The sequence below is a fragment of the Pinus tabuliformis genome, chromosome 2_2, assembly GCF_031772625.1.
Source record: "Pinus tabuliformis cultivar Carrire ecotype Pingquan chromosome 2_2, CPIR1, whole genome shotgun sequence".
In the NCBI taxonomy this organism is placed as follows: Eukaryota; Viridiplantae; Streptophyta; class Pinopsida; order Pinales; family Pinaceae; genus Pinus; species Pinus tabuliformis.
The window spans coordinates 877,543,394-877,568,178 of record NC_142300.1 but is presented as its reverse complement, the minus strand read 5'-3'; the positions used below and the strand labels follow the sequence as shown (position 1 = coordinate 877,568,178).

At 38.1% G+C, this 24,785-nt stretch overlaps 1 protein-coding gene across 1 annotated transcript; it reads right to left on the bottom strand.

Moving 5' to 3' along the window:
* Nucleotides 1–437: 437 nt before the first annotated feature.
* Nucleotides 438–833, bottom strand: LOC149195798 (uncharacterized). The gene has a single exon (XM_089408027.1). It carries the CDS (start codon nt 831–833, stop codon nt 438–440), a length of 396 nt encoding a protein of 131 aa, XP_089264153.1.
* Nucleotides 834–24,785: the final 23,952 nt, after the last annotated feature.

Here is a 24,785-nt window from a genome sequence, read left to right as displayed (position 1 = left end):
ACAAATCTGTCCAAATATCGATGAAATACATTGTTCATTAAGCACATGAAAGTTGCAGGGGCGTTAGTTAACCCAAAGGGTAGCACCACAAACTCGTAATGCCCATACCTTGTTCTAAAAGTTGTTTTAGCTATGTCTTCCTCCTTAATCCTGATCTGGTGGTAACCTGATCGCAAATCGATCTTGGAGAATACTGTTGCACCCTTCACTTGATCAAAAAGTTCATCAATCCGAGGTAGGGGATACTTGTTTTTGATTGTCAGTTTGTTCAGCTGACGGTAATCTATACACATGCGAAGGGTCTCGTCTTTTTTCTTAACAAATAACACTGGAGCTCCCCACGGAGATACACTGGGGCGAATATAGTTTTTTTCTAACAGTTCTTGTAGCTGCATTTTTAACTCTATCAACTCAGGTACACTCATTCTATAGGGTGCTCAAGATACCAGTGCTGCACCCAGTATTAATTCGATGGTAAAGTCTATATCCCTCTTAGGCGGTAGTCTGGGAATCTCTTCTGGAAACACATCTGCAAACTCTTGTCTTACAGGGATGTTTTCCAACGTGGCTGTTTTATCCTTCGAGTCAGCATATCCCACCTGGATGGCATAAATCTGAAACCCTTTCCTAATGCATTTTTCTAACTGGGATGCAGTTATTGGCCAAACCTGCACTGGCCGCTTAATTCCTTGCACCTCTTGTCTAGCTCCAAGTTCATCCCTATAATAAATAATCTTTGTTTTGCAGTCAACCAATGACCAGTGCTTTTCTAACCAGTCCATACCGATCAAAAAATCATATGAACCAAGGGGGAGCACATTTAAATCTGCCATTACTAGCTGCCCTGCTATGGTTAAAGGGCAGTCATTGACTTTTGCCAGCACTCACCTCTTGGCCCCTGTAGCCAGCTGTACTAGCCATGGATTCTTGAATTTAACAGGTTGCAGTTTACAATGTTCTACTACCTTTGGACTAATATAACTTAATGTGGCTCTAGGGTCAATTAAAACAGCTACAGTAAGGTCTAAAATTTTACCTTCAAATTCCACCATGGTCAGCTAGTACTCCGCCTGACGATCATCCAGGGCTACATTAATCCTTGGTATGCTATGTCCTACATCGCCAACTGTCGATGCTTCATGGATTTGGGATAATTGTTCGGTTCCCTTTCGCTGCAGACAATTTTTGACATAGTGAGGCCCTCCACAACCCCAACACTGTACTGGGGGTCTTGCTGTCCCTTCACTGTCCAATCTTGCAGGTTGTTCGCCAACTCTGGACTCACTGGTTGGCTTGGATTTGAATGAGTTTTTCTGTATAGTTCTGCTATTCTGCCCCTTACCAATTCCCTTGCTCCCACCACTGTGATTTCCTTTACCGTTTCCAGCTGACTTATTACCTCTTTTCTCATTCCATCTTTTGCCTGAAACTTCTCCTTTTTGTTTACTCTGCTAGTAACAAATCTTGGCTTTACGGATAACTTCGTCCATTGTCTTTGGATTGTCAAACTCAATCCTTTCTCGCATATACATTGGTAAACTGCTAACAAATCCTTGCACTTTAGCTTTTTCTTCTCTAATATAAGGCACATAACAAAGCAAGGAAGTAAAACGGGTGATAAATTCATCCATGGTCTGCTGCCCCAACCGCAAGTCATGGAATTCCCTTGCCTTTTCATCATAAAAATGCTCGATCAGGTATCTTTCTTTGAAGTACCTTTGAAATTTCTCCCAAGTTATGGTCTGTTCGCTTACTCCCTTTACGATCTTAACTTCTTCCCACCACAGGGTAGCTTTTCCTTGTAGTTGGAAAATGGCCATCCGTGCCTTAAGGTTGTGATCATACTCGTATAACTGGAAATATTTGTTCATATTAATCAACCATGCCTCAGCTGCTTCCTCCTGTTCCCCGTCGAAGTGCGGTGGTTTAATCTTACGAAACTCTCCTTGCAACTCTATCCGTTGCCTTTTTGAGGTCTGCTATTCAGATGCATTATCAGATCGTTCCTCCCTCTCTTCCGACCCTTCCGATTCTGTATGGTGGTTGTGTTCTTCCGACATCCGTTGCTGTTCCGCACTGGGATTAGCTGGCGGCTGGTTCTGTCTGTCAGACAGGATTTTTATAATTATTTCTTGTTCCATCCTTATTCATGCATTATCTTCACGTAACCGGGCCATTTCATTTTTCAACTCCTGCATCGTCTCCAAAATAGCTTGGTTTGTATTGCGAGCTTCCTCTCCGAGCTGTACCCATAGTGCGAGATTACTCTCAGGGCCAGGTACATGTTACCGGGAAAAGTGTCTATTTAGAACTGCTCTATCCCACTAAGGTGTGACAGCTGCCTTAGAAACAAACAGAGAAAACTACTTTTGTATTTCCTTTATGAACTATAGATAGAGAGGAATAGAAAGAACCGACCTGTGTCTTGCGCTAATCCTTTGGTCCAATCCCTCTCTTCTTTGACAGCTTCCAGCTACCTACTCCCTTACTTGCCCAGCTTCACCAAGTACCTATAAGATCACAGAAGAAGAACACTATACAAGGACATGGATCTATATTCATAAACAACTTAGGATCAGATTTAAGTTAACCATACAAATGTAACAAGCATCAATGGTACAAAAGCATGGAGGAAAAACTCAAATAGTTTTTATTGATAAACAAGAAGATCCAGGAGGAGTTACAACCGATGGTTCGTGACCCAGCATCAACCTCCCAGCAAAGAAGCCCCTCTTCACCTCCAACAAAGCATAAATCACCCAATACTCTGATGTTTGTCTCAAAACCAACAGCAATTCCTTACAATGTGCAAAATTCCAGCCTCTGGATCTCTGGGATGAGGGATCCATATATAGATGTATGTAAGGAGGATGAGTCAACTTGTGATTTGATTAGTGTCTTCTCTCTGTCAGTTCTTGCTTCCACTTGGAGACTGAAGGCCTCTTACTCATCCTTGGTCGAATTCAGTGAGGCAAGTGTCATAGGAGAAGATTCTGGAAGCTTCCATTGTCTCTCCACCTCGCGGAATGGCACTGCCATTTGTCATTTCTCGCCCAACGCACCCTCATAGTGCATTTAGGTGCATTGTAACGCACCTAGCCAGTGTGTTTAGGTGCTATGCAACGCACCTAGCCAGTGGAGCAGCTGGAATGATCTTGTTTTGACTTATTCTGAGCAGTTTCTGGTGGAGAACTTCTGGGAGAAGCTGTAATTTGTTGACCTTGTTCCTTTAGGGGTTAGAACAACACTTTTAGGGACTTAGGAGCCCTTGGTTTATGGACATTTCATGCTTGGAGTTGCAAGGCACAAAAATGTCTATAACAGTTGCCCCCTAAAGTATGAGGCCGTTAATCGGGTGAAATGCTTTATTATGAGGATCCGAAGTTCTTTCAATGCTGGGAGGAGACCTATAATAAGATACAATACAATACATTATCTTCATACTATTTTCATGACCTAGCTGAGGCGGGCATTCCCATGCTCAACTTTATAAATTCATTTTTATGTACATAGGACAGACAATCATCTAAGTGTAAACTGATGATTCTGATAGAGCCATCATCCTTTTGGTAGGATGATTATCTGTGCTGCAATGCTTGTACATTTAATGTCTTTATTTCCCTCAATATATATCGCAGCCCGGATGGATGAAACTATATCCGGGGTCTTCAATCTCGTCCGATCTTCACTCAAAGTACAAGTCGATCCATGTGAGAAATGTCCTGAAGTCGAACATGGAAAAACATCGCTTGATTGCCAGTCAATGATGTAAACTGTTAACAAGCGCGAGAGGAATCACCGATAATGATAATGATCCTCAATGTACTGCAGTACAATTCACGTGGTGTGAATAAAGGACTTGGCGTCGAACACCACGCAAAATCTTTCGGTCGAAGGTCATTGATGTAAACCTGTCGCCGGAAGTGAGAAACTTGCCATTGAGGCATGCAAGCTTCAAAGTACTGAATGGGGTGTTCCTAGACCAACTTCTTGGATAATGAGCTGATGTCGACAAGAAGTGATTCGTCACAGGAGGGCCTTAATGAATCCCACATCAATGACACGGAACGGAGCAAATGATTTTGATGGAGGTGAAACCGATCTGATGATATACGGTTCAGGGTGGCGGTCATGAAAGAATGGAGTATAATGTATGGTAGTGGGTGGGACACAGGTGGCTTCTCTGGATGACTTCTCTTGAACATGTCGGCGACACAGATGTGATGGATTGGTAGCATTAACCCCAAATGTGGATGGTATGGTGTGACCATGGCGATGTGACCGGTGAATGAAACAACCCAACCCGATTCGGACACGGAGTGGAAGTGTCATGTTCAAGAGCGACTTGCTACCAATAAAGATTCTTTGATTTTTCTTCCCAATTTTTCCCCAGTCATTGCTGACTAGTACCTCTTTATTTTTGTCAAGCTTGAGGAGGATAACATATGCTTGTTCTATAATTTTCCCTTCGGGCAAACCCGTCGCTATGTTTTAACGAGCCTAGCGATAGTGAAACTCGTTCTCGTCTAAAGACAAGTTTGTCGCTATTAGTCTTTTTAACGAGTTTAATGACAAAGATAACTCGGTCCTTTTGAATTTTAGAGAGTCTGAAAAGGTACGTAAAGGTAACTCCAAAATTCCTTTTTCGCCATTTAATCCCTTAAGTCTGAAAAAGTATAAAACAATACAGAAGGGATGAATTTTCGATAGTTTTAACGAGACGAACAAAACAAGCGCTTGATCTTTTTGTGCAATAATCCCTCAGGTCCAAAAAGATTAAAATCTAGATGAGGGATAGCCCTTCCTGTCCCTTTAACGAGCTGGAAGGCCAAGGACTCGGCAATCTTTTCATATTTTACGAGTCAATTGAAAAGAGCTTAAAGAAGACTCGTCTTTTGAGGAACGAGTGATAAAACGGGTAGCAGCTGATTCCAGGTAAGGTTTGGAATTTTCCAATCACGGCAGTGTCACAAGGATGGCTAGTGAAATCACTCTTCGCAGCTGTTCCTCAAAATGGGTAAACAATCAAATGGAGGTGAATGATCGGCCAATGAAAAGGTGGAGGTGACGGTGCAAACACGACCAAGGCTTTAATGGCTGAAGTACTATATTCAAGGTGGTTATTTACTGGGGAATAGTTCATTTTTTAACGAGCTTAAACGTGGGTGGAAACATTTTCTCGGTGCGGGTTTATTTTTTAACGAGCTTGAACCTTGCGGTAACACTGCTCGATTAATCCAGTCGTATGATAAGAATGTCTCATATAAAACGGCAATTTTTAGAGTTTTGCCCCACATCCTTTCTTTATGCAAGTTAGGAAATGACTAATCCAAAAAACAAATAAATAATCGCTCTTTGCTTGCACTCCAAAAGGTTTGCATGCCCCCAGGTATAAAACAGAGTTTCAAGGTTACCTCTACTTCTTTCCGCCAAAACATTTGTTTTACCGGGAGAGGCCTACCTCTTACAGGTTACCCAAAGATTGTTCTATTCACGGCGTAAACAAAACACTTCTTCGGCGATGTCTACCGAGATAAACAAAGGTGAACGGATGATATAGTGAGACCATCCCTAACATAACTTTGACAAGAGGATCTTGTTCCAGTCCAACTCCCTCTTCCACTCACGGACGGGAGTACGGAGGTCATATTCTCTCGCAGAAACCTACCTTATACCCGAAGTTTTCCTGCCGAAGCAAACCAGGATGCATGCCCCCTGGGTTTCAGTCATGTCCCCCGAATTACTCGCGCTCATCGGGTGGACGGACTGGAGATTGAGACATTTCTTGCATGAAAAGACCATTTAGGGATGGTATATGACTATTTGCTATGCGTGATCCGGGAAATGAAAGCTGGTCCACGAGCTTGACCACTCTTCCTTTGTGCGGAAAACACATCACTCTAAAAAGTGATGAGACAATGGCTCTCATGCAATAAATATAGTCTCGTCCAAGGAGTAGATTGTAATCTAGGGGCCCTTGAACTACCATTACGTTCATGTGAACGGTTTTCCCTCTCAATGTTATGGGCACATCGGGAAGGATCCCTAAAGGTCGACTGGTTCCTTTATCAAAGTTTGTCAGATTTCTCATCTCAGGCAAAAGCGATGGTGAACCAAGCGCTTTCCAAGCAGTTGAGGAAAGGATACTCACAGAAGCCTCCTCATCTATGATGGTACTAACCATAACCATTCTATATATTTGAACGATAATTCGGAATGGTATGCTTGCTGGTAAACGGGGTCTGCCTAGTTGATTCCAGTCAAAGGAGACAACTAGGTTGCTTGGAGGTGGGACCGAGTAGACGGCCGGGTACGGCTCTGACGAACTTCCTTCCTGCGGTAAAGGAACGGGTAAATTGCCCCCATGTTCGTCGGAGTCTGTGTTTATGAAGAGAATTTGGACGTTGTCATCCTTGTTCTCCTCAGTGACGGTATCATCTGAAGATGAAACCTCTGAAGGCAAGACCGGGTCAACTACCGCCTCGACCTTTTGACTTTCATCTGGTATGGATCCAGATGGTTTATCTTCAATGATAGGTGCTTCAGCTGACCACCTGAGTGGGCCAGCCGGATTTTCAACTAGTGACGGACTCGGCAAGAGTTTTTTATATCGAGGAGGAAGTCGTAACGGTGAAACCGAACGATCATCCAAAACTCTTTTAGCTTCGTCTAAGAAGGGACAACGATGGACGGCATGATCGCCTTCGCACAGTTTACAAGGAAATCTATATTTCCATTTTTTTCCTGGGGCTTCACTTTCACTAGTTGATGGTGTGCTTTCAACATGATCATCAGAGGTTGACGACACCGGGTTGTGCAAACGAGGAGACCAGTCCCTTAATATCCGGGGGATGCAAGGACAATCTCTGTGAAAGTGGTCTCCTTTGCAAATGACACATGGCGATTTAGGCCTGGTCGGTGCAGTGTGTGGATTTTCGTTAGACGACACTCGTTTTCCCCCATTCGCCTTTGGCTCCTTCTTCTTCTTCTCTTTCTTCTTCTTTTCCTTCTTCTCCTTAGGAACTTGACTTTTGTCTTTACCAGCCCCATCAAGCGAAGAGGAAGGAGGAGAGGAAGAATTAGAGGAAGTAGAAGGTTGGTGGGCAACTCTGGACTCGTCTAATTGCTGATTCGATTGTTCAGGAATAGTGGTGTTCTGAACGACAGAGGTTGAGAAGAGCCATATAGGTAAACCAATTGTCAGCCCTGGAATCAACAATGTGGCCATATGGGGTGCACCAACATCTCCCCAAGAGGAGATGGGACTAGGATTTCCTCCAAGGGGAATTCCTTGGTTGGTAGACTCCATTTTCTCAACCCAAGATCAACGTAGGAAAGGGTAATGAATATTCCGTTTAAAATAAATTCTTATACGCTTTGACACAACTTGTTTTTTCAGTTTTTAAGAGTCGAGAAAAAACAAAAGATGACTCTAGTCTCCTTCGATTTTTAATGAGCCTGAAGTGACAAGTGCTCAGATGGACCTTTTCCGTTAAGGAGTCTGAAAAGGAACGAAAGGGACTGCTCTGGACGTCTAGGTAGAGGGAGTACCAAACCAATCGCAAAACTACAGAATACTTTTTACGGTACGGCAGTCAATCTTCCCGAATGCTGTGTTCAGTGCATTGTGATCGATAGGGCGGCAGATACGGCTTCCTATGGATAAAGGATTTAAGCCTATAGGGGTCTCCCAAAATATACTCGACGATACGTGGGAGCACAAGTCCGTACTGGCACTTATCATCTCAAAGTGGAGGAATCACCCAACCATCAGTGAGGACAACAGTTACCAGGCTTTACGATGCCGGAATACGTCTCTAGCCTAGACCTCTAAATGTTGTGCGTTAAGTTCCAAAGCGTTGTTAGATTCATTGAATTTAATTTAAGTTGATCTTGCTTATGAAGTTTGCCTTTTGGGTTCACCACGAGATGTAGATGTAATTACTAAAATGCAATCTAGAGATGATAAACAAACTTTTATCTCTTTTGCGCAATGAAAATCCTAGCTACTAGAGGAAAAGAAAGACACAATCTTTTCACAAAGAGCAAAGAGCACACTGTAAATGCACTTTCCTAAATCAAGCCAAACAGACTGTCTATATGCAAATGCACATGCATGTATTTGTTTTCAAGTTTCTTAGTATTGATGCTAAAAAGAAAGTTGATGTACAAATCTGAATTTGCTTTCAAGCGACAAACACAAACAAGCTTCTTTTCAAAATCAAAAGATAGAGATGATTACGACACCTTGCGATTTTGAAATGAGTACTCATTTTTTACACTAGAAAATCACAAATTCAGACCAAAGGCAATAGTAAAAGTATAATCGACCATCAACAGCAATCAAACTTTCTCCTATGATCGAAATCGACACTTGCGATAGATCTAAATCAAAGGACGACAGTACGACTATTCTACTTTTGCAATGGAAAACCGTAAACGACTCAACAAACACACAAAAACATTTACAGTTCTTTTGTACAAAGGAGGCGGAATAACAACAAGGAAAAGGGGTTTTAAATAGACATATACTGATCACAGGCTGCAAAATTCAGAGACAGAACTGGAAAGAATGAAGCACAGGAACCACAGCTGCACAGGGCTAGTCGGATCAGCGCACCTGTAACACAGAGAAATTGGATTGCAGCGCAGGTTTCCCTTTCGGGAAGTGCGCTAAAATGCAAGAACTCTTAACAGTACCTGCGCTGGGCCAGAAACGAGAATCTGTCTGGGTTCTGGGTCACAGTTTGCAGTTCAGTCTTTGGTTTTTTGGCCGAGTAAAAACAATCAGTAATGCACAACCAGGGGTAGATCTAAGGAGGGTCTAAAAGCTATCACAAGGGCAATCAGATAGTTTGTGAATCAGCTGTTCAAATCATAAACAAATCCAGTGAATGGATTGAAGCCGCAGATGTCTACTTTGCATTTGTTATGGCAAATGCAGTTCGAATGCTACTTATAAGTTTATGAAACAAACAACAAAGAGATACACAAACAAACTAATTAGACAATCGTCCCCAGCGGAGTCGCCATTTTGTTACCGAGAAAAGTTTTTATTTAGAACTGCTCTATCCCACTAAGGTGTGACAGCTACCTTAGAAACAAACAGAGAAAACTACTTTTGTATTTCCTTTATGAACTATAGATAGAGAGGAATAGAAAGAACCGACCGGTGTCTTGCGCTAATCCTTTGGTCCAATCCCTCTCTTCTTTGACAGCTTCCAGCTACCTGCTCCCTTACTTGCCCAGCTTCACCAAGTACCTGTAAGATCACAAAAGAAGAACACTATACAAAGACATGGATCTATATTCATAAACAACTTAGGATCAGATTTAAGTTAACCATACAAATGTAACAAGCATCAATGATACAAAAGCATGGAGGAAAAACTCAAATAGTTTTTATTGATAAACAAGAAGATCTAGGAGGAGTTACAACCGATGGTTCCTAACCCAGCATCAACCTCCCAGCAAAGAAGCCCCTCTTCACCTCCAACAAAGCATAAATCACCCAATAATCTGATGTTTGTCTCAAAACCAACAGCAATTCCTTACAATGTGCAAAATTCCAGCCTTTGGATCTCTGGGATGAGGGATCCATATATAGATGTATGTAAGGAGGATGAGTCAGCTTGTGATTTGATTAGTGTCTTCTCTCTATCAGTTCTTGCTTCCACTTGGAGACTGAAGGCCTCTTACTCATCCTTGGTCGAATTCAGTGAGGCAAGTGTCATAGGAGAAGATTCTGGAAGCTTCCATTGTCTCTCCACCTCGCGGAATGGCACTGCCATTTGTCATTTCTCGCCCAACGCACCCTCATAGTGCATTTAGGTGTGTTGCAACACACCTAGCTAGTGTTTTTAGGTGCTATGCAACGCACCTAGCCAGTGGAGCAGCTGAAATGATCCTGTTTTGACTTATTCTGAGCAGTTTCTGGTGGAGAACTTCTGGGAGAAGTTGTAATTTGTTGACCTTGTTCCTTTAGGGGTTAGAACAACACTTTTAGGGACTTAGGAGCCCTTGGTTTATGGAAATTTCATGCTTGGAGTTGCAAGGCACAAAAATGTCTATAACAGTACAGGTCCCTGACCCGTCGCATATCTGCGTGACGCACTGTCCCCTCTTCTCATGCTGTCAGTCTTCCGGTTCCTTGCCTTTAACATGGAAAAAGTAAATCAAGACTTTAACTATTTTTTTTTTTTAACTGCTCAAATAGGGACAAAATAAATGGTATGTGCTACTCTCTGTTTTCAAAATTTTTCATTTTCTTGCATGTACTATTTTAATTTCCATGTCACTGTCAATTTCAATTTTAATTTCAATTCCCAGAGGCCTCAATTTTGTAACTGGGCTCTGATACCACTTGTCATATATCCCGAGACAATTTTTTTTATTTATTATATATGACATTTACCCAGACCCACATAATATCGATTCACCTCACGGTGATTTGCACACTTTATAAGGTTGACAATCATTCATCTAAGTACGCCTCACATGATTACAACTTCGAGGTCTGTAAGCTTTTGGTCTCATCGTTTAATTTCATTTGGTTATTGGATAAGGCCGTATCGCCTCCCACATAGGGTTATCTGTCTGACCTGACCTACGGGAGATTGTCATGAATCTCATCCGTCAATTTGTGTATTCTCTACAGATGTCCTCAGATTAACGATGCATAGTCATTAAAACTTGTTTTAGGTGATTTGTGTGTATTTACTGTCTGTCCCACCTGGTACGTGGTGTGGGCAGGCTACAGCTACCTCCTCGGGATCATTCCTGCATCTACGGCTACGCGACTCGGACGTTGATCCAACGACTGTAGCAAGGATTTACCGACTTACCCTACCCTCGCGCCAACAGATAGTCTCATTTTTTGTATGGAAAGCTCTGGAGAGTCGCTCCGACCCTTGTATCGACTACAGGCTTGTTCTGACTCGGTTTCAGAGTTTGTTTGCTGAGATGAATGTGCATGGAGGTTCTGAAGCTCCCCTTGGCTACCGAGTTGTATCACTAGGTACAGCAAGAGGGTTCATCCCATGCAACTTATTTTCCCCTTCTATATCATTTGTTTTAGGGTGATAACCAGTTTCATGCTCAATTATTCACAGCTTTTAACCATATGGCTCTTATTCGCAGGTACTTCCGGCCAATCCTGGTTGCGGTTGGCACTGGATGGTGAAGCACTCTCGGACCGAAGTGCCTTCTCGGAATTCACCGGTATGCAAAAATATGTTTTGCTTGTTAAATCTATTTTCTGTAAAAAAAAAAGGCTAGCTAAGTTAGTGGTCCCTTTCGTTGATGTTCAAATTCCGTGGCTCGCATGGCTCATTGTTGGTGACCCGGTTTGGGTCTTGGCGTCTATACCTGCTAAGACTGTTTACTACATGTATATTCTATTATATAACAGAACCTTAGGGGAGAAGAGGCTATTTAAATTCCTCGTTCTATTTTATTGAGCCATTCGGCCATGTATGTAAATTTTCTGCTAGTTCCAGCAGGCCCTCTTTAGAATTTCTAGGGCGACCTCATGACATATTTCATATCTTGTTTTCTGTACAACGACTTAACAGGAATTACTATCTACCTAATTTGATCTCATACTTAGGCTATACATGGCACTCTCTCTTCAATAGAACTTGACGATATCACCATGCTTTTCTTTCAATGGTTTATGCTCTATTTTCCATTACTTAGCTATTGATGTTGTTACCGCTTCCTTTTGTTAAAAACAATGGAAATGAGTTAACTTTACTTCCAGGAATGTTATGGTTTTGTTATTAACAGGAAGTTCTGCCTGATGTTGAGCACTGTAGTTTGTCAGGTTCTTCATGTAATTCCTAATTTACCGTATGAATGCTACTTTACAGTATGAATGTCAATTTACAGTATGAATATCAATTTACAATATGAATGTCAATTTACAGTATGAATATCAATTGACAATATGAATATCAATTTACAGTACGAATGTCGTTTAGCCATTTTGGGAAGAGGTTGTCTTCAGGTCGAGACTCGAGTTTCATCTCAGCACTAGCGAGTGAAACTCCGTCACCTAACAGTCATCATTTCCTTTTCCGGGTTGTCTCCGTTTGTCTATTGTCACGCTCGTGACCAATATCCTAGGACTTCCGTCACCCTTCTTTTAACTAGACTTTTCATGTAAGGTGCCAGAGGGTGGGTCTCACCGGGCTAACCCTCGTCGGTTCCTAATAATGAAGGTTTTCTTTCCTGAGTGGTAAAATCTACTCTAGGCCTGAGTTATCCGTTAAGCAATATCAATGGTTACTGTTATTCCCACCATCGTCTCACGGCATTGAGTTTTGGTGTAATTTTCTTACTTCTCTGTTCTCTAATTTTTTGTACTAAATCTCTTGGTTCATAAGTGCCAGAGATGTCATTGTTATATCCGTAGGGTGAAACCCTCATGTATAGCCGTCCATATTTGCGGCAGTCTAATTCTAACAGACCGCTATATTGTTCTACAATACCAAGGTGGTAATCACCCACCAAGAGGGTTTCAGGTATCTTTCGCTGCTATTCTTTTCTTATATTCCTCTCCAAAAGAATACATTGATCGTATGACGGGTTATATTTCATAGAGTTTCTTCCCCTCCCAAAAGACACAAACACTGGATACTTGCAAACTCTTAGGAATTTTACAGCGAAGATAATTTAATACAGTATTCATAACATAGTTAACTGATCACAGTACTTTACAATGAAGTAATTTTTATATATCTCTTTTCCTACCCAAACTACTTGCAGAATGGTTAAGAGTATTCTTCAATTACCTGTACCAATGTAACTTACAAGTGCTCCAGAAGCTGGACCCCCTCTGTTCCTCCGCTTCTGATTTGCCACCCAACCTTGAGATTCATCTTTCGAGACCAGAATCTCCCCCCTAGCTCTTGCTGGACCACAGTCCTCAGCAAGTTGCTAGCACTTTCGTGCTTGGCTATCTGGTCATCACCAGACTTAGCCTCTTTTCCTGCTTTTCCCCTCTCCTGCCTGTCCCAACAGCGCAGACTAACCTTTTTTTTCTCTTTTTTTTCCTTTTCCCTGGAAACCTTTCCAGTTATGAGAGGTAGTTAGGGTTGCAATTCACTGCAACCATTTTTTCCCCAACTTCCCTCTCAGAAGTTTCCAACTTCCACCAAGAAAACATTTCTTGTTTATTAAAGAAATAATAAAAATATTATTAAATTCCAAACAGTAAATAATGTCATATTCAGTTTTTAACCATAGTAACGTTAAATATCTACATTCTCCTGGGGCATTACACTACTTCAAAGGTTTTAACCATAAAACTTATTTCTCCCACTTGTGTTATATGATATATACAAAAAATATTTTTAAACTAAATATAATATATGGGTAATTGGCATTAAAATATTTTACTTAGCATGCGCATTGAGATTATCTATAAACTATTTTGTCTACATTAAAATGAGTTTTTTTTTTATTAATATAATTTTAAGCATAGGTTTATATAACTTAATTCTACATATAAAAATATTTTATTTATGATCCACATTGAATTTTTTTATTATGAATATTTTTAAATATCACATTAATTTTATATCAAAAATTAAATGAATTACACAACTTAGTCTTATTATTTTTATTGGGAAGTACTTAGATATTTTTTTATTTTATTTTTTAACTTTTAATTACATTTTTTACTTTGGAAATTGAATATTTTATTATATACAACATTAAAATATTTTCTATTAACATTTTTTTCCAATGTATAGATATATATGAAGTTAATATCAACATAAATTAGTTAACATAGATCTTCAAATAGTTTATTTAAATCCTTTGTTAAAATGCTTTTGAAAAATGTAATGTTTAAATATATTATTGACAACCTTTTTTTACTTTTAATTTCTTTATCTCTTTGTAAAGTTGACATCAAATTATACCACCTCATAAATATTCTATTTATTAGTGAGAGTGAGTGAAATATTTTTACCACATTTGGTTGTAATATCAACCACCAATGGAGTGCCTATAGTGAGGTAAGAATTATTGATGTTTTCTAATGTTTTTAATTAACTAACTGAAAATGCATATTCATTTTTGTTTTTTCTTTTTATTACAAGTTACATTGTTTTTCTATTTAGAGAAAAATTAATTATTTTAAGAGGAACATTTGTCAACTCTTCATTAAGCAAAGACAAAATTACACATTTCTCTCATACCAAGTGTAAAATACACCTCTCGACATAATCAAAGAAGTTCTATAGAATGTGCCTCTAGGGGAAATTAAGGAAGTTCTATCATCATTTTAATAACTTGCAATACTCGTATGAAATAATTTTAGGAACATGAAATTATTATTGAAAATTAAATGGTCTTGATGTGCTCTGATAGACATAAAGAATTTGTTACGGAACGGCTTACAACTACCATACAGTGACCATATGGCCCGTTCCAAGAAAAAGAGTCAAAATGAGGCTTGGTTCCATGGTGTTTTATAGGAGGAAGTTCAATATGAAGAGAAAAAAATCAAATTATTTGAGGATTAGCTTTTCGAATGGATTAAGGTAATTGGGTTTTTCATGGATACGAACTATTTTGGAAAGTATGATCACACTCTCTACCAAAAATGGTGATGATTAAAGGGATACAATGGTGAGCCGACACACCGCCATTTTCATGAAACTTTAATGGCCTTCTCTATGAGCCAAGGTTCTGAATACTGCTTAGCTCCACCAACTGTAAGAATATGTCACAATGAGAAAACAATCTGGTTGTAGGGAGAAAGCAATTAAGAGTGAAATTTTAATCATTGTCATTGTTTTTGACTTTATATGAGCAAAAACTTATATTATTTTAAATTGACTCCACACAATGCAACAATATATACACACAATGCAACAATATATACACCAACTATGGATAGTGTGCAAATAGAGAAGGAGCTCATGTTAAGATATATGCGAAGAAAGATAAGTATCTTGTTAATTTCATTGAATATATTATGTGCACAGGAAAAGATAAGATAAGCTAACTTGTTTAATTTCATTGAAAAAGAATTGAATACGCAAGGGTATTGTGTGCAGATTAGAAAAGTTCGCTTTGTTGTTTACTTGAGAAATATTGCATATGCATCTTGTGTATATGAAATGATAAAAATCAAGGTTATTTCTAAAAATATTTCATATGAATTCTAGTGCATGAAATGATAAGAATCAAGGATATTTTCTGGAAAAGTTGCATCTGAATCATATGCATACAAAGATAGGAATATGTGCTAGGTTTCTTAAAAGAGAATATGTGTTTACATGCATAAAGTTAATAGATGTTAGGCTCGTTTATTTTGAAGAAAGAATATGTATTTTTGTTCACAAAGATAATAGCTACTGTGCTAGTTTTTCTTAAAAAATTATGGGCAGTTGCACTGGTTTTTCTTTTGGAAAATAATGAGAAATAATAATAGTTGAGGTGTTTATCTCTTGCAAATATTTCCCTCTTATTACATGAAGAAATAGTGGTAAATATGATGATTCTTTTAAATACTACCATGTTCTTGTATGTAGAGGTAAAATTTAAGTATTCCCTTTCTTAAAATGCATGTGAAGCACCCTTTGTAATATTTACGCATTTTACTTTATGCATGTGAGTTTTGAATGGACAGACACATGTCATAGCTATACACATGCATGGACAATTAATCATGTTTGTGAAATTATGTACTTTTAATTAATGCATGTGTAAGAAAGTGGACATGAGAATAAGTTTAAAGCATAACTAGTGGAGGCTTATTATTTGGGTTTGATAAATGTTTGATATAATCATGATGTTAGAGTTGCTGACAACAGTAATTGCAAGAGAGAAATGTGACTTATGCGAAGGATGAAATAATAATTTTTAACTCATCCCTTACATCATCAAATATGTGATTAATTAACCTTGCATGACATTGATGCTTACATCATCAAATATGTGATTCACTAGTGTAATTAAATAAATAATGATAACAATGCAACGTTACAACAAGAAGTTTTATGTAACATGATGCAACAATGGTTCTTACATTATCTTGCTTTCTAATTAAAGTTACTTTATGTAGTGACAATGATTTTATCTAATGGTCAGTTAAGGAATAAGGAATAAGTCATTGGGAACATTACATGCTAGTAAATCTAGTAAAAAAGTTGTAATCCTATGTATTTTCGCATGAGGTTTACGAGGGGACGTTATATAACTATCACAACCATATAAATCAAATGGTTGGTAAATTCCTATAGATATAAATTTATGAGAAGTATCAAAACACTTTATCATATATCTCACATTGTCAAAATAAAAGAAACCCTAAAAATTAAATAAATTAGAACTTTATTTTTCACTTATATATTTAAGAAAACATGTAACAAGATTCTTAACCATGTAGATTCACCCCCATTTTGCCATGGATATTTTTAACTTATAAATAATATTTGTTAAAATACCACTACTTATCAATACCGAATGCTCAAAACAACATAACTCGTTTCATATAACATTTTTTATGTAATTTTTTTTACTTAATCAATTTAATTAAAAGAGAAAAAAGTGTATAGCAACTTTTGAGATGAATCTCAATCTTTAATTTATGATTACTAGTGAGAATATTCTAAAATATGCTATGGGGGTTAAATAGACATGATTATTTTGAAATAGGGATTTCTAAATTTTGATTTAATTATCAATAATTATTTGGTGGATGCGATAGATTTAACCTCGACTAAATATTTTATAATATTCTCAGTAATATACACAATTTAAACATTGAAATTGATATCCAAAGTAGCTATGCTATTTTTCACTTTTAATTAAATTGATTAATTAAAAAAATACCATATGAACAAGTGTCACAAGAGGTGAGCTATGGTTTTTTGTGCAAGTGGTATTGACAAGCCATGGTATTTATCCATGGCATTGTAACAAAGCCTATTTACAAATTAAGAATTTCCATTATAAAAATGAGGATAAGTGAGGATATTAGTATTTATTATTATTATATAATAAACCATTGAGTTTATATGTGATTATATAATATCTTTTTTTTGGTAGGTAAGCACCCACTACGGATTTGAACCAGTGACCTATCGCAAGGGGTGCCTTAATAGTGCACCCATTCACCGTCAATCCAAAGCCTCGTAAGCTTTATGTGATTATATAATATGATAATATATATTTAAATATATTAATTTGATTAAAGAGAAGGTCAAATAAGATTACAAATATTTTTATAGTATAAAGTTAGTTTTAGAATAAATGATTAGAAAAATTAATGTTTATAATAGGCACATAGAATTATTAAAATATAGAAAAATACTCAAAGAGTTGACATATATATAGTATCTTCATTTATTATATATAATTAAAAAAAAAAAAATTAATCAATTAAGAAATAAAGATATAAGACTTGAAAATAAATTTTATATAATGGTATAAAAAATTATTATATATATTTTCATATCTTATACTTATGTTCAATAATCAATTAAAATGAAAATTATATATATATATATTATTTATTCATGCATTAACCTTCTTTATATGTTACTAAAAAGAAAATCCAATCCACATAAAATAAATAAGGTTACTACATGAATAAAGGAAAAAAAATTATATATATATATATATATATATATATATATATATTACTTTTTAAGATATTATATAAAACCAAAACAAATAGTGATTAAAAACATATAACGTATAAAGAAAAAACTTTTATACTACAAGGGAAACAAAAAAGAGAAACAAAAAATGGGGGCAACAAGAGACTATCATGAAGAGAGAGAAATAATCCATTCTTACTTAATTTCAAACCATCACCCCTATTGAGATTATTCACATTCTTCTCAATTTTAATGGCCTCCCTTAACTTCCTAAGATGGAAGTAATCAGTCCTCCTTATGACATGGGAATTCTCAATTCATACATGGTGCTTAATTTTCTCTGCATTTTCAGGTATAACTAAGGAGCGGGAATGATTGTGCTTAATGTTTGTTGCATGGTCTTGAATTTTTTTATTAATGGAGTGACCTGTTTCCCCAATGTAGGGATTGGGTAAACCACTTTCATGTATTTATGGTTTACTAGGTCCTTAATGGATCTAAGGGAACTTATAATGGTATTAAGGGTCTTGAAAGTAGCAGAAACATTATTCTTTCTAAGAATATGAACAATATTATTTTTTCTCCCATGGATCAATGGAAGGTGAACATTAGAATCTTGTTCATCGCAAGCTTTTAAATCCTAGGTTCTTTATTGCCTCTTTGAAAAGGTTTCAGTGGTTGCTATTACAAATTTATTTGGAAACAACCAGAAGGAAGTTAATACTCCATATTTTATCAACTACAACTAAAAGGAGCTACAACCCCTAGTTTATCAACTACCACTGAATAGAGGTCCAACCCCTAACTATTAACAACCACTACTAGGAGGAGCTACAAACCCTGATATGAAAGCTACCAATTTCTTCACATCCTTGATTCATCATTCATACAATTTTTAAACTCAAATCATAAAGGCCACCTACTTTCATAAGAATATAATTTTATCACCATAATCACTCATCAAAAACTCCATAAAATCACCTTCAATAATCTCTGACCACTAAACAATCCACCATACACCTCTGAACAATTAAAAAAACCAACACAATGAACACCTTTTCAAAATTTGATTACGCTTATATAGAATTTAGGAATGATATTTTAGTTCTTTAACTTTTAGTTAAGTTTCATCTCTTCTCCATGCACATTTCATCTCTTCTCCATAGAAAAAGTCTCATTTTTTTTCTTATATCACATTTATGTCAAGTATTTTGAATGTGGTATTTAAGTCTTCTAACTCTTCTCCCATGTCTCTGCAAAAAAAACTGAGTTAAACTACCCATTTCAATAATTTTGGAAATTTACTAGGGTTTAATAATGACTTTCCAAATTTGGCTAACTCCAAATTTAGATATACTACTATATCTGCCTCTAAATATGTCCATTCTACCAATTATACTACCAACTTGTTCATGGATGTTTTACCAATTTTTAGTGCTCTGATGGTTTGGTGGATTTCATAAAAAATGGTGTTAAATGCCAAAGTTGCCCACCCGTTCACTTGTCAGGCCCTTAGGTGCTCTGTTTATAGCTTGAGGGTTTATGATATGAACTTAAACAAGAACACAAAAAATCACAAATATAACCATAAACACAGAGATGCAGTGAAAATAACACTTCATTTCATTGATATCAAACACTAAAATATGCTTACAAATATAATGGAAATAAACTAGCTCGGGCAATGGTAGCTTATCTCTGAGAAGAGATGTGGAGGGTGCATGCCTCTGAACTATTTCACAAGTAGGCTCGAAGGGCCATTTATTATTGAGAAACAATGGAAAACCCTAAACATCAAAAAACGTAACCCTAGGAGATGAAGCACCAAAACTATTGTCACCCTTTCGGTAAACAGGTGCATTAACTTCTCGGGATTGTAACATTGGCATACGATCTTTGTTTGACACACACAATACCTTGTTATAAATATCTATATTCGGAATACAAATTTCAAATATAAAATCAATTAAATCTTCATTTTCCCACATTTTTCCCAAAAAATGTCGTTTAGGGCCTCAAACGGCTCCGGAAGTTCAGGACCCAAAAAAATTCCAAAAATAGTAAATTGTTCTACAATTAAGGAAACTAAAAATTTGAAAGAGACATTGTTAGGGGTCAAATTGGAATAGGTGGGTGGCCACCAATATCCACCTAGATTTTTCCTCCCCCCTTAGGAGTCAATGGTCCCCATTGCGTTGAGTGCCTCCATGACATGGGGAAACTTCTGTTGAACATGGTCCCTGGTGAGCCACTTCCCTGGTGTAGGAGTTGGCTAACTTTCATAACCTGATAAAGTTGGATCTTCTATTGGTGAGTGTTCTTGATCTTTTTTTCCATGATTCGATTAGGTTTAGCATGTTCCATGTAGTATGGGTTTAACTTTGTTGGTGTGAGTTGTTCTACAATGCCTGATGTGTCCAATAATGGTGGGAAGTATGGTTGAAGGTGGTCCACATTAAACACTAGGTGCAGGAAAACAATGGGGGAATGTTGAGCTCAAAACCATTGTCTCCCACAACCTTGATAATGTTGTAAGGCCCATATCAAAGTGGGTGAAGCTTGTAGTGGGGTCCAAATGAGGCACTTCTTCTGTAAATGTACCCAAACATTTTCTCCCACCTAGAATTTGTTCAAAACTCGATGTTGATCATGGTGCTACTTGTACTTAGCATTGACTCTTTTCAATATTTCATGGACCTGCTGGTGGATGTGTCGAATTTGCTCAATTAAGTTATTAGCCCTGTCAACTTTGGACTGGGCGTGATCCGAATTTGCATGAGTAGCTGCAAATGGTATGGCCACATCAATGGGACATAATGGTTGAAATCCAAACTCTACCTGAAAAGGGGTTGTGGCCGGTTGAGCTATGGAGAGATATGTCGTAGTTCTGTTTGGCATAGGGGAGGCTTTCATCCCATGTGCTTGGATGCTTTGAGTTGTACATGCGCAAAATGTGTACGATCATCCTATTGATGACCCGTGTTTGGCCATCAATTTGGGGATGGAAAATCACGGACTTAGTAAGTTTGATATCTAGAATCGACCAGAGACTTGACCAAATGCACTTAGGAATCTGTTGTCCTAATCTAAGACAATGGAATGTGGGATTCTAAAATGTACCCACACGCGCTCAAATGAGAGCTTAGAAATGGCATTTGTTGTGATACTCTTCTTGTAGGCTGCCATAATAGCCATCTTAAAGAATCTACTGACAACCATGAAAACACATTCATTGTCATGCTTAGTAGAAGGAAGGTCCGACGTGTAATCCATGGAGATATATTCCTAAGGTTGACTAGGAGTAGGTATAGGAGTATATAGGCCTTGCTTCTTGATGGTTCATTTGGCAATGATGCAGGAAGTGTAGGATTTAATGTTCCTCCCAACATCCTCACAAAGGTTTGGCTAATAAAAATTCTTTTGCAGTAGTGCCACTTTTTTTTCTACTTTGAAATGTCCAGTGACCCGAGTGTAATGTACCTCCCAAATCATCTTGGCACACTCACTTGAAGGAACAGATATGTGTCCCAAGTGGCATAACAGTGCATCCTGAAGGTGAAAAATTGGAACTTGCTTACCTTCTAGGAGTGTCTGGTATGTGATGTTGAATTCTAGATCACTCTTGTAAATATGCGACCACCCCGAAGTCTTGTGCTCACAGGAGTTGAGCACAATGATCAGTTCCATGACTCGTGGTTGGCTAAGGCAGCCTGCAACATTACTCGTGTTTCCCTTCTTACACTTAATGTTTAGAAGGAATTGTTGCAGGTATGTGGACCATTTTTTATAGTGATCGTTCTATAACTTTCCTTGTGTCTGTATGAACTAGAGGGGTTGGTGGTCTGTGTGGATGACTGTTTCCTTCCCTTGAATGCAATGCTTACATTGACGACATACTTGCAAAATGGAAAACATTTTTTTATCATAGGTGGGATAATTTCAGACTATGTCTGAAAGTGCCTCACTGTGGTAAGCCACTCGATGCCCCTGCTGAGTAAGAACTACACCAATAACATAGTCAAAGACATCTGTCACAATCTCAAATGGTTGTTGTAGGTCTATTAATGTGAAGACTAGTGCAGAGTAGAGGCACTGTTTCAACTTGGAAAACACCTTCTGTTGGGTCTTAGACCAAAAGAACTTTACTCTCACTCCACCCTTCATGACTTGAACTAAAGGCCAAGTGATATGAGAGAACCCCAACATGAAACTACAGTAGAGGTTGGCAAGGCCCAGAAAGCTATGGGACTCTATTAGAGTGGTTGGGTCCAGCCAATCCTAAATGACTTGTATCTTGGCTGGATCCACATGCACACCCTTCTCATCAATGATGTACCCCATATATTGAACTTAGGTCATGTGAAAAAGTGCATTTCTCTAGATTTTCACACAACTTGTGTTGTCACAGGGCTTGGAGGACCTGTCGAATATGGTGGAGGTGCTCTACCCAACTCCGGATGAAGATCAAGATGTCATCTAAATATACCACCACATATGCATTGGTGAACGGTCGTAAGATGTCCTCCATCAACCTCATGAAGGTTGTGGGGGAATTCGTCGACCCGAAAGGCATGACCAACTATTCAAAAATGCCCTCCTTTGATTTCAAGGAAGTCTTCCAAACGTCAAGGGGTTCAATAGGCACCTGGTGATAACCAAACTTTACGTCAATCTTGTTGAAATACTTGGCCCACTTGAGTTGGTCCAAGAGGTCATAAATCTGTGGGAACGAGTACCTATTCTAGAAAGTTATATTGTTCAACGACCGATAGTTAATACATAGTCTTTAGGTCTTGTCCTTCTTCTATACCAATACAATCAGGCTCCCACAAGGTGATGAGATTGGCGTGATGTTCCCTTTCTACAATAGCTCCTGAATCTACCTCTTGATCTCATCGTTCTCCCAAATATAGCATCGATAGATCGATCCAATGGGTAGTCACATGCCTGGGGTCAGATCAATGGAGTTCTTAACCAAATAGTGTAGAGGTACCCACAGAGGTGAGGCTAAAACGTCCCTTTACTCCTCCACAATCTTCTCCATCTACTGCTGCTATGTGGAGGAGCCTTGTTTGGAAGTCGTGGCCCCAATATTCTTCTTTCCCTAAGGGAAAATAAATTTCTTGGTCTGTGAAATGATCTTACTACATTTCTTTATAGAGATCAAAGAGATGGCAGTAGGCGGGGCTACCTCCAGTATCCTCTACAACTTATTTCCCAAAGTAATAATCATAGAGCGAGGTCTAGACTCATATACAACATGTTGCTTCCACAAGTATGGTTTTCCTAACAATACATCAAAAAGTTCAAGAGGAACAACATCACACAATACCTCATGTTTGAAGGGATTGATGTTGTAGGGAAGGCGACACTGTTGGCTGACACAAAGATCTCGTCCTTGGTGAAGCCACCTAATGGTGTATGACTGTGGATGTGATGTAGTTAGTAGACCTAGCTACTTCACAACCTCTACTAAAATGAGGTTATTTTGTCTCTCGTTGTCTAAAACGAGCCGCAACAGAGTATCCTTCACCCACATCTGTGAGTGGAAGAGGCGTTCACCCTCCTCTAAATCTTTAAGATCATTCTTCTTGATCTTGTTGGTGGCCATAGTGTGCATGTTCCATGTAGTATGGGTTTAACTTTTTTGGAAGGAGATCAACGCCTTAAAATTCAGCCTCTTCGAGGGGAAACCTCCTTTACATTACATAAATGAAAAATTTTTGGATGATTCAAATGACAAAACCTCCTTTCTATATATAAGAGTTTAAGGAGTCACAATATAACCCAGCCGACCTAACAATAATAATATAAAGCCACAAAAATAACAATAGAGGGATTCTATGGGGCACAGTAATAACAATATGGGGACAATAGGGGCACAACAATATTAATAAGGGGTACAACTACAATAGTAATGGGGTAATCACTAGTATTATAGGGACCCAACATGCCCCTCTCCTTCAAAAAATTGTTGTCCTCAACGCTTGAAGCTGTAGGAAGCTCCAATTTGTATGCCATAGTACCAATCTTTTGCAACAACTTGTACGGACCATAATACTTTTGTGATAATTTATTATCCTTCTTAGCTTGCTTGAGGGACATTTGCTTATATGGTTGTAGCCATAGGAATACCCAATCACCTACATCAAAACTTCTTTCGCTGCGATGTTGATCTGCCTGTTGTTTCATTCTATTTTGTGCCAACACGAGGTTATCCTTTAAGAGTTGGAGGACTTGTTGTTGATGTTCGATGTGATGTTCCACTGCTTGAACCTTAGAATTTTCTCTTAAATATGATGTGATGGATGGTGGTTGATACCCATAAATTGCCATAAATGGGGTCATTTTTGTTGCTGTATGGAAGGAAGTGTTATACCACCATTCAGCCAGAGGCAACCATTTGACCCATTGTGTTTGTTTATCAGATACAAAGCAATGAATATATCCTTCCAAACATTTGTTTACTATCTCAGTTTGCCCATCAGATTGAGGATGATAAGATGAGCTATGAGCTAACTGAGTACCAAGACAAGAAAATAATTCTGTCCAAAAATTTCCAGTGAAAATGGGATCTCTGTCACTTACAATAATCTTTGGGTTTCCATGTAGCTTTTGAATTGTTTCCATAAATGCAGTAGAAACTATAATGGCTTTAAATGGATGTGATAATGCACAAAAGTGTGCATACTTGGTAAGTCTGTCAACTACCACCATGATAACACTCTTTCCCTCAGACTTGGGTAAACCTATGATAAAATCCATTGAAACCTCCTCCCAACGTTGGCTTGGAATGGATAAAGGTTGTAATAGACCCGGTGTCTTAATTGTTTCAACTTTATTTTGTTGGAAAACCAAACATTCTACCACAAACTTTTGAATATCTGATTTAAGGCCATCCCAAAAAAATTCCTTCTTAACCCTGTGGTAAGTTTTTAAAAATCCTGAGTGCCCTCCTAAGGGAGAAGTGTGCAATTCCATAAGAATGTTTTGTTTTAGCTAGGAATTCTTACAGAGGTATAAGTGATCTTTGTACCATAACGAATCATTTTTCCAGCTAAATGTATCAGATGTACCGGAATCTTGTTGTAACTATCGAATAAGTGCCCACACTTCTTAATCATTCTTCCATTCCTCCCTTGCTTCGTTTATCCAATCTGGTTG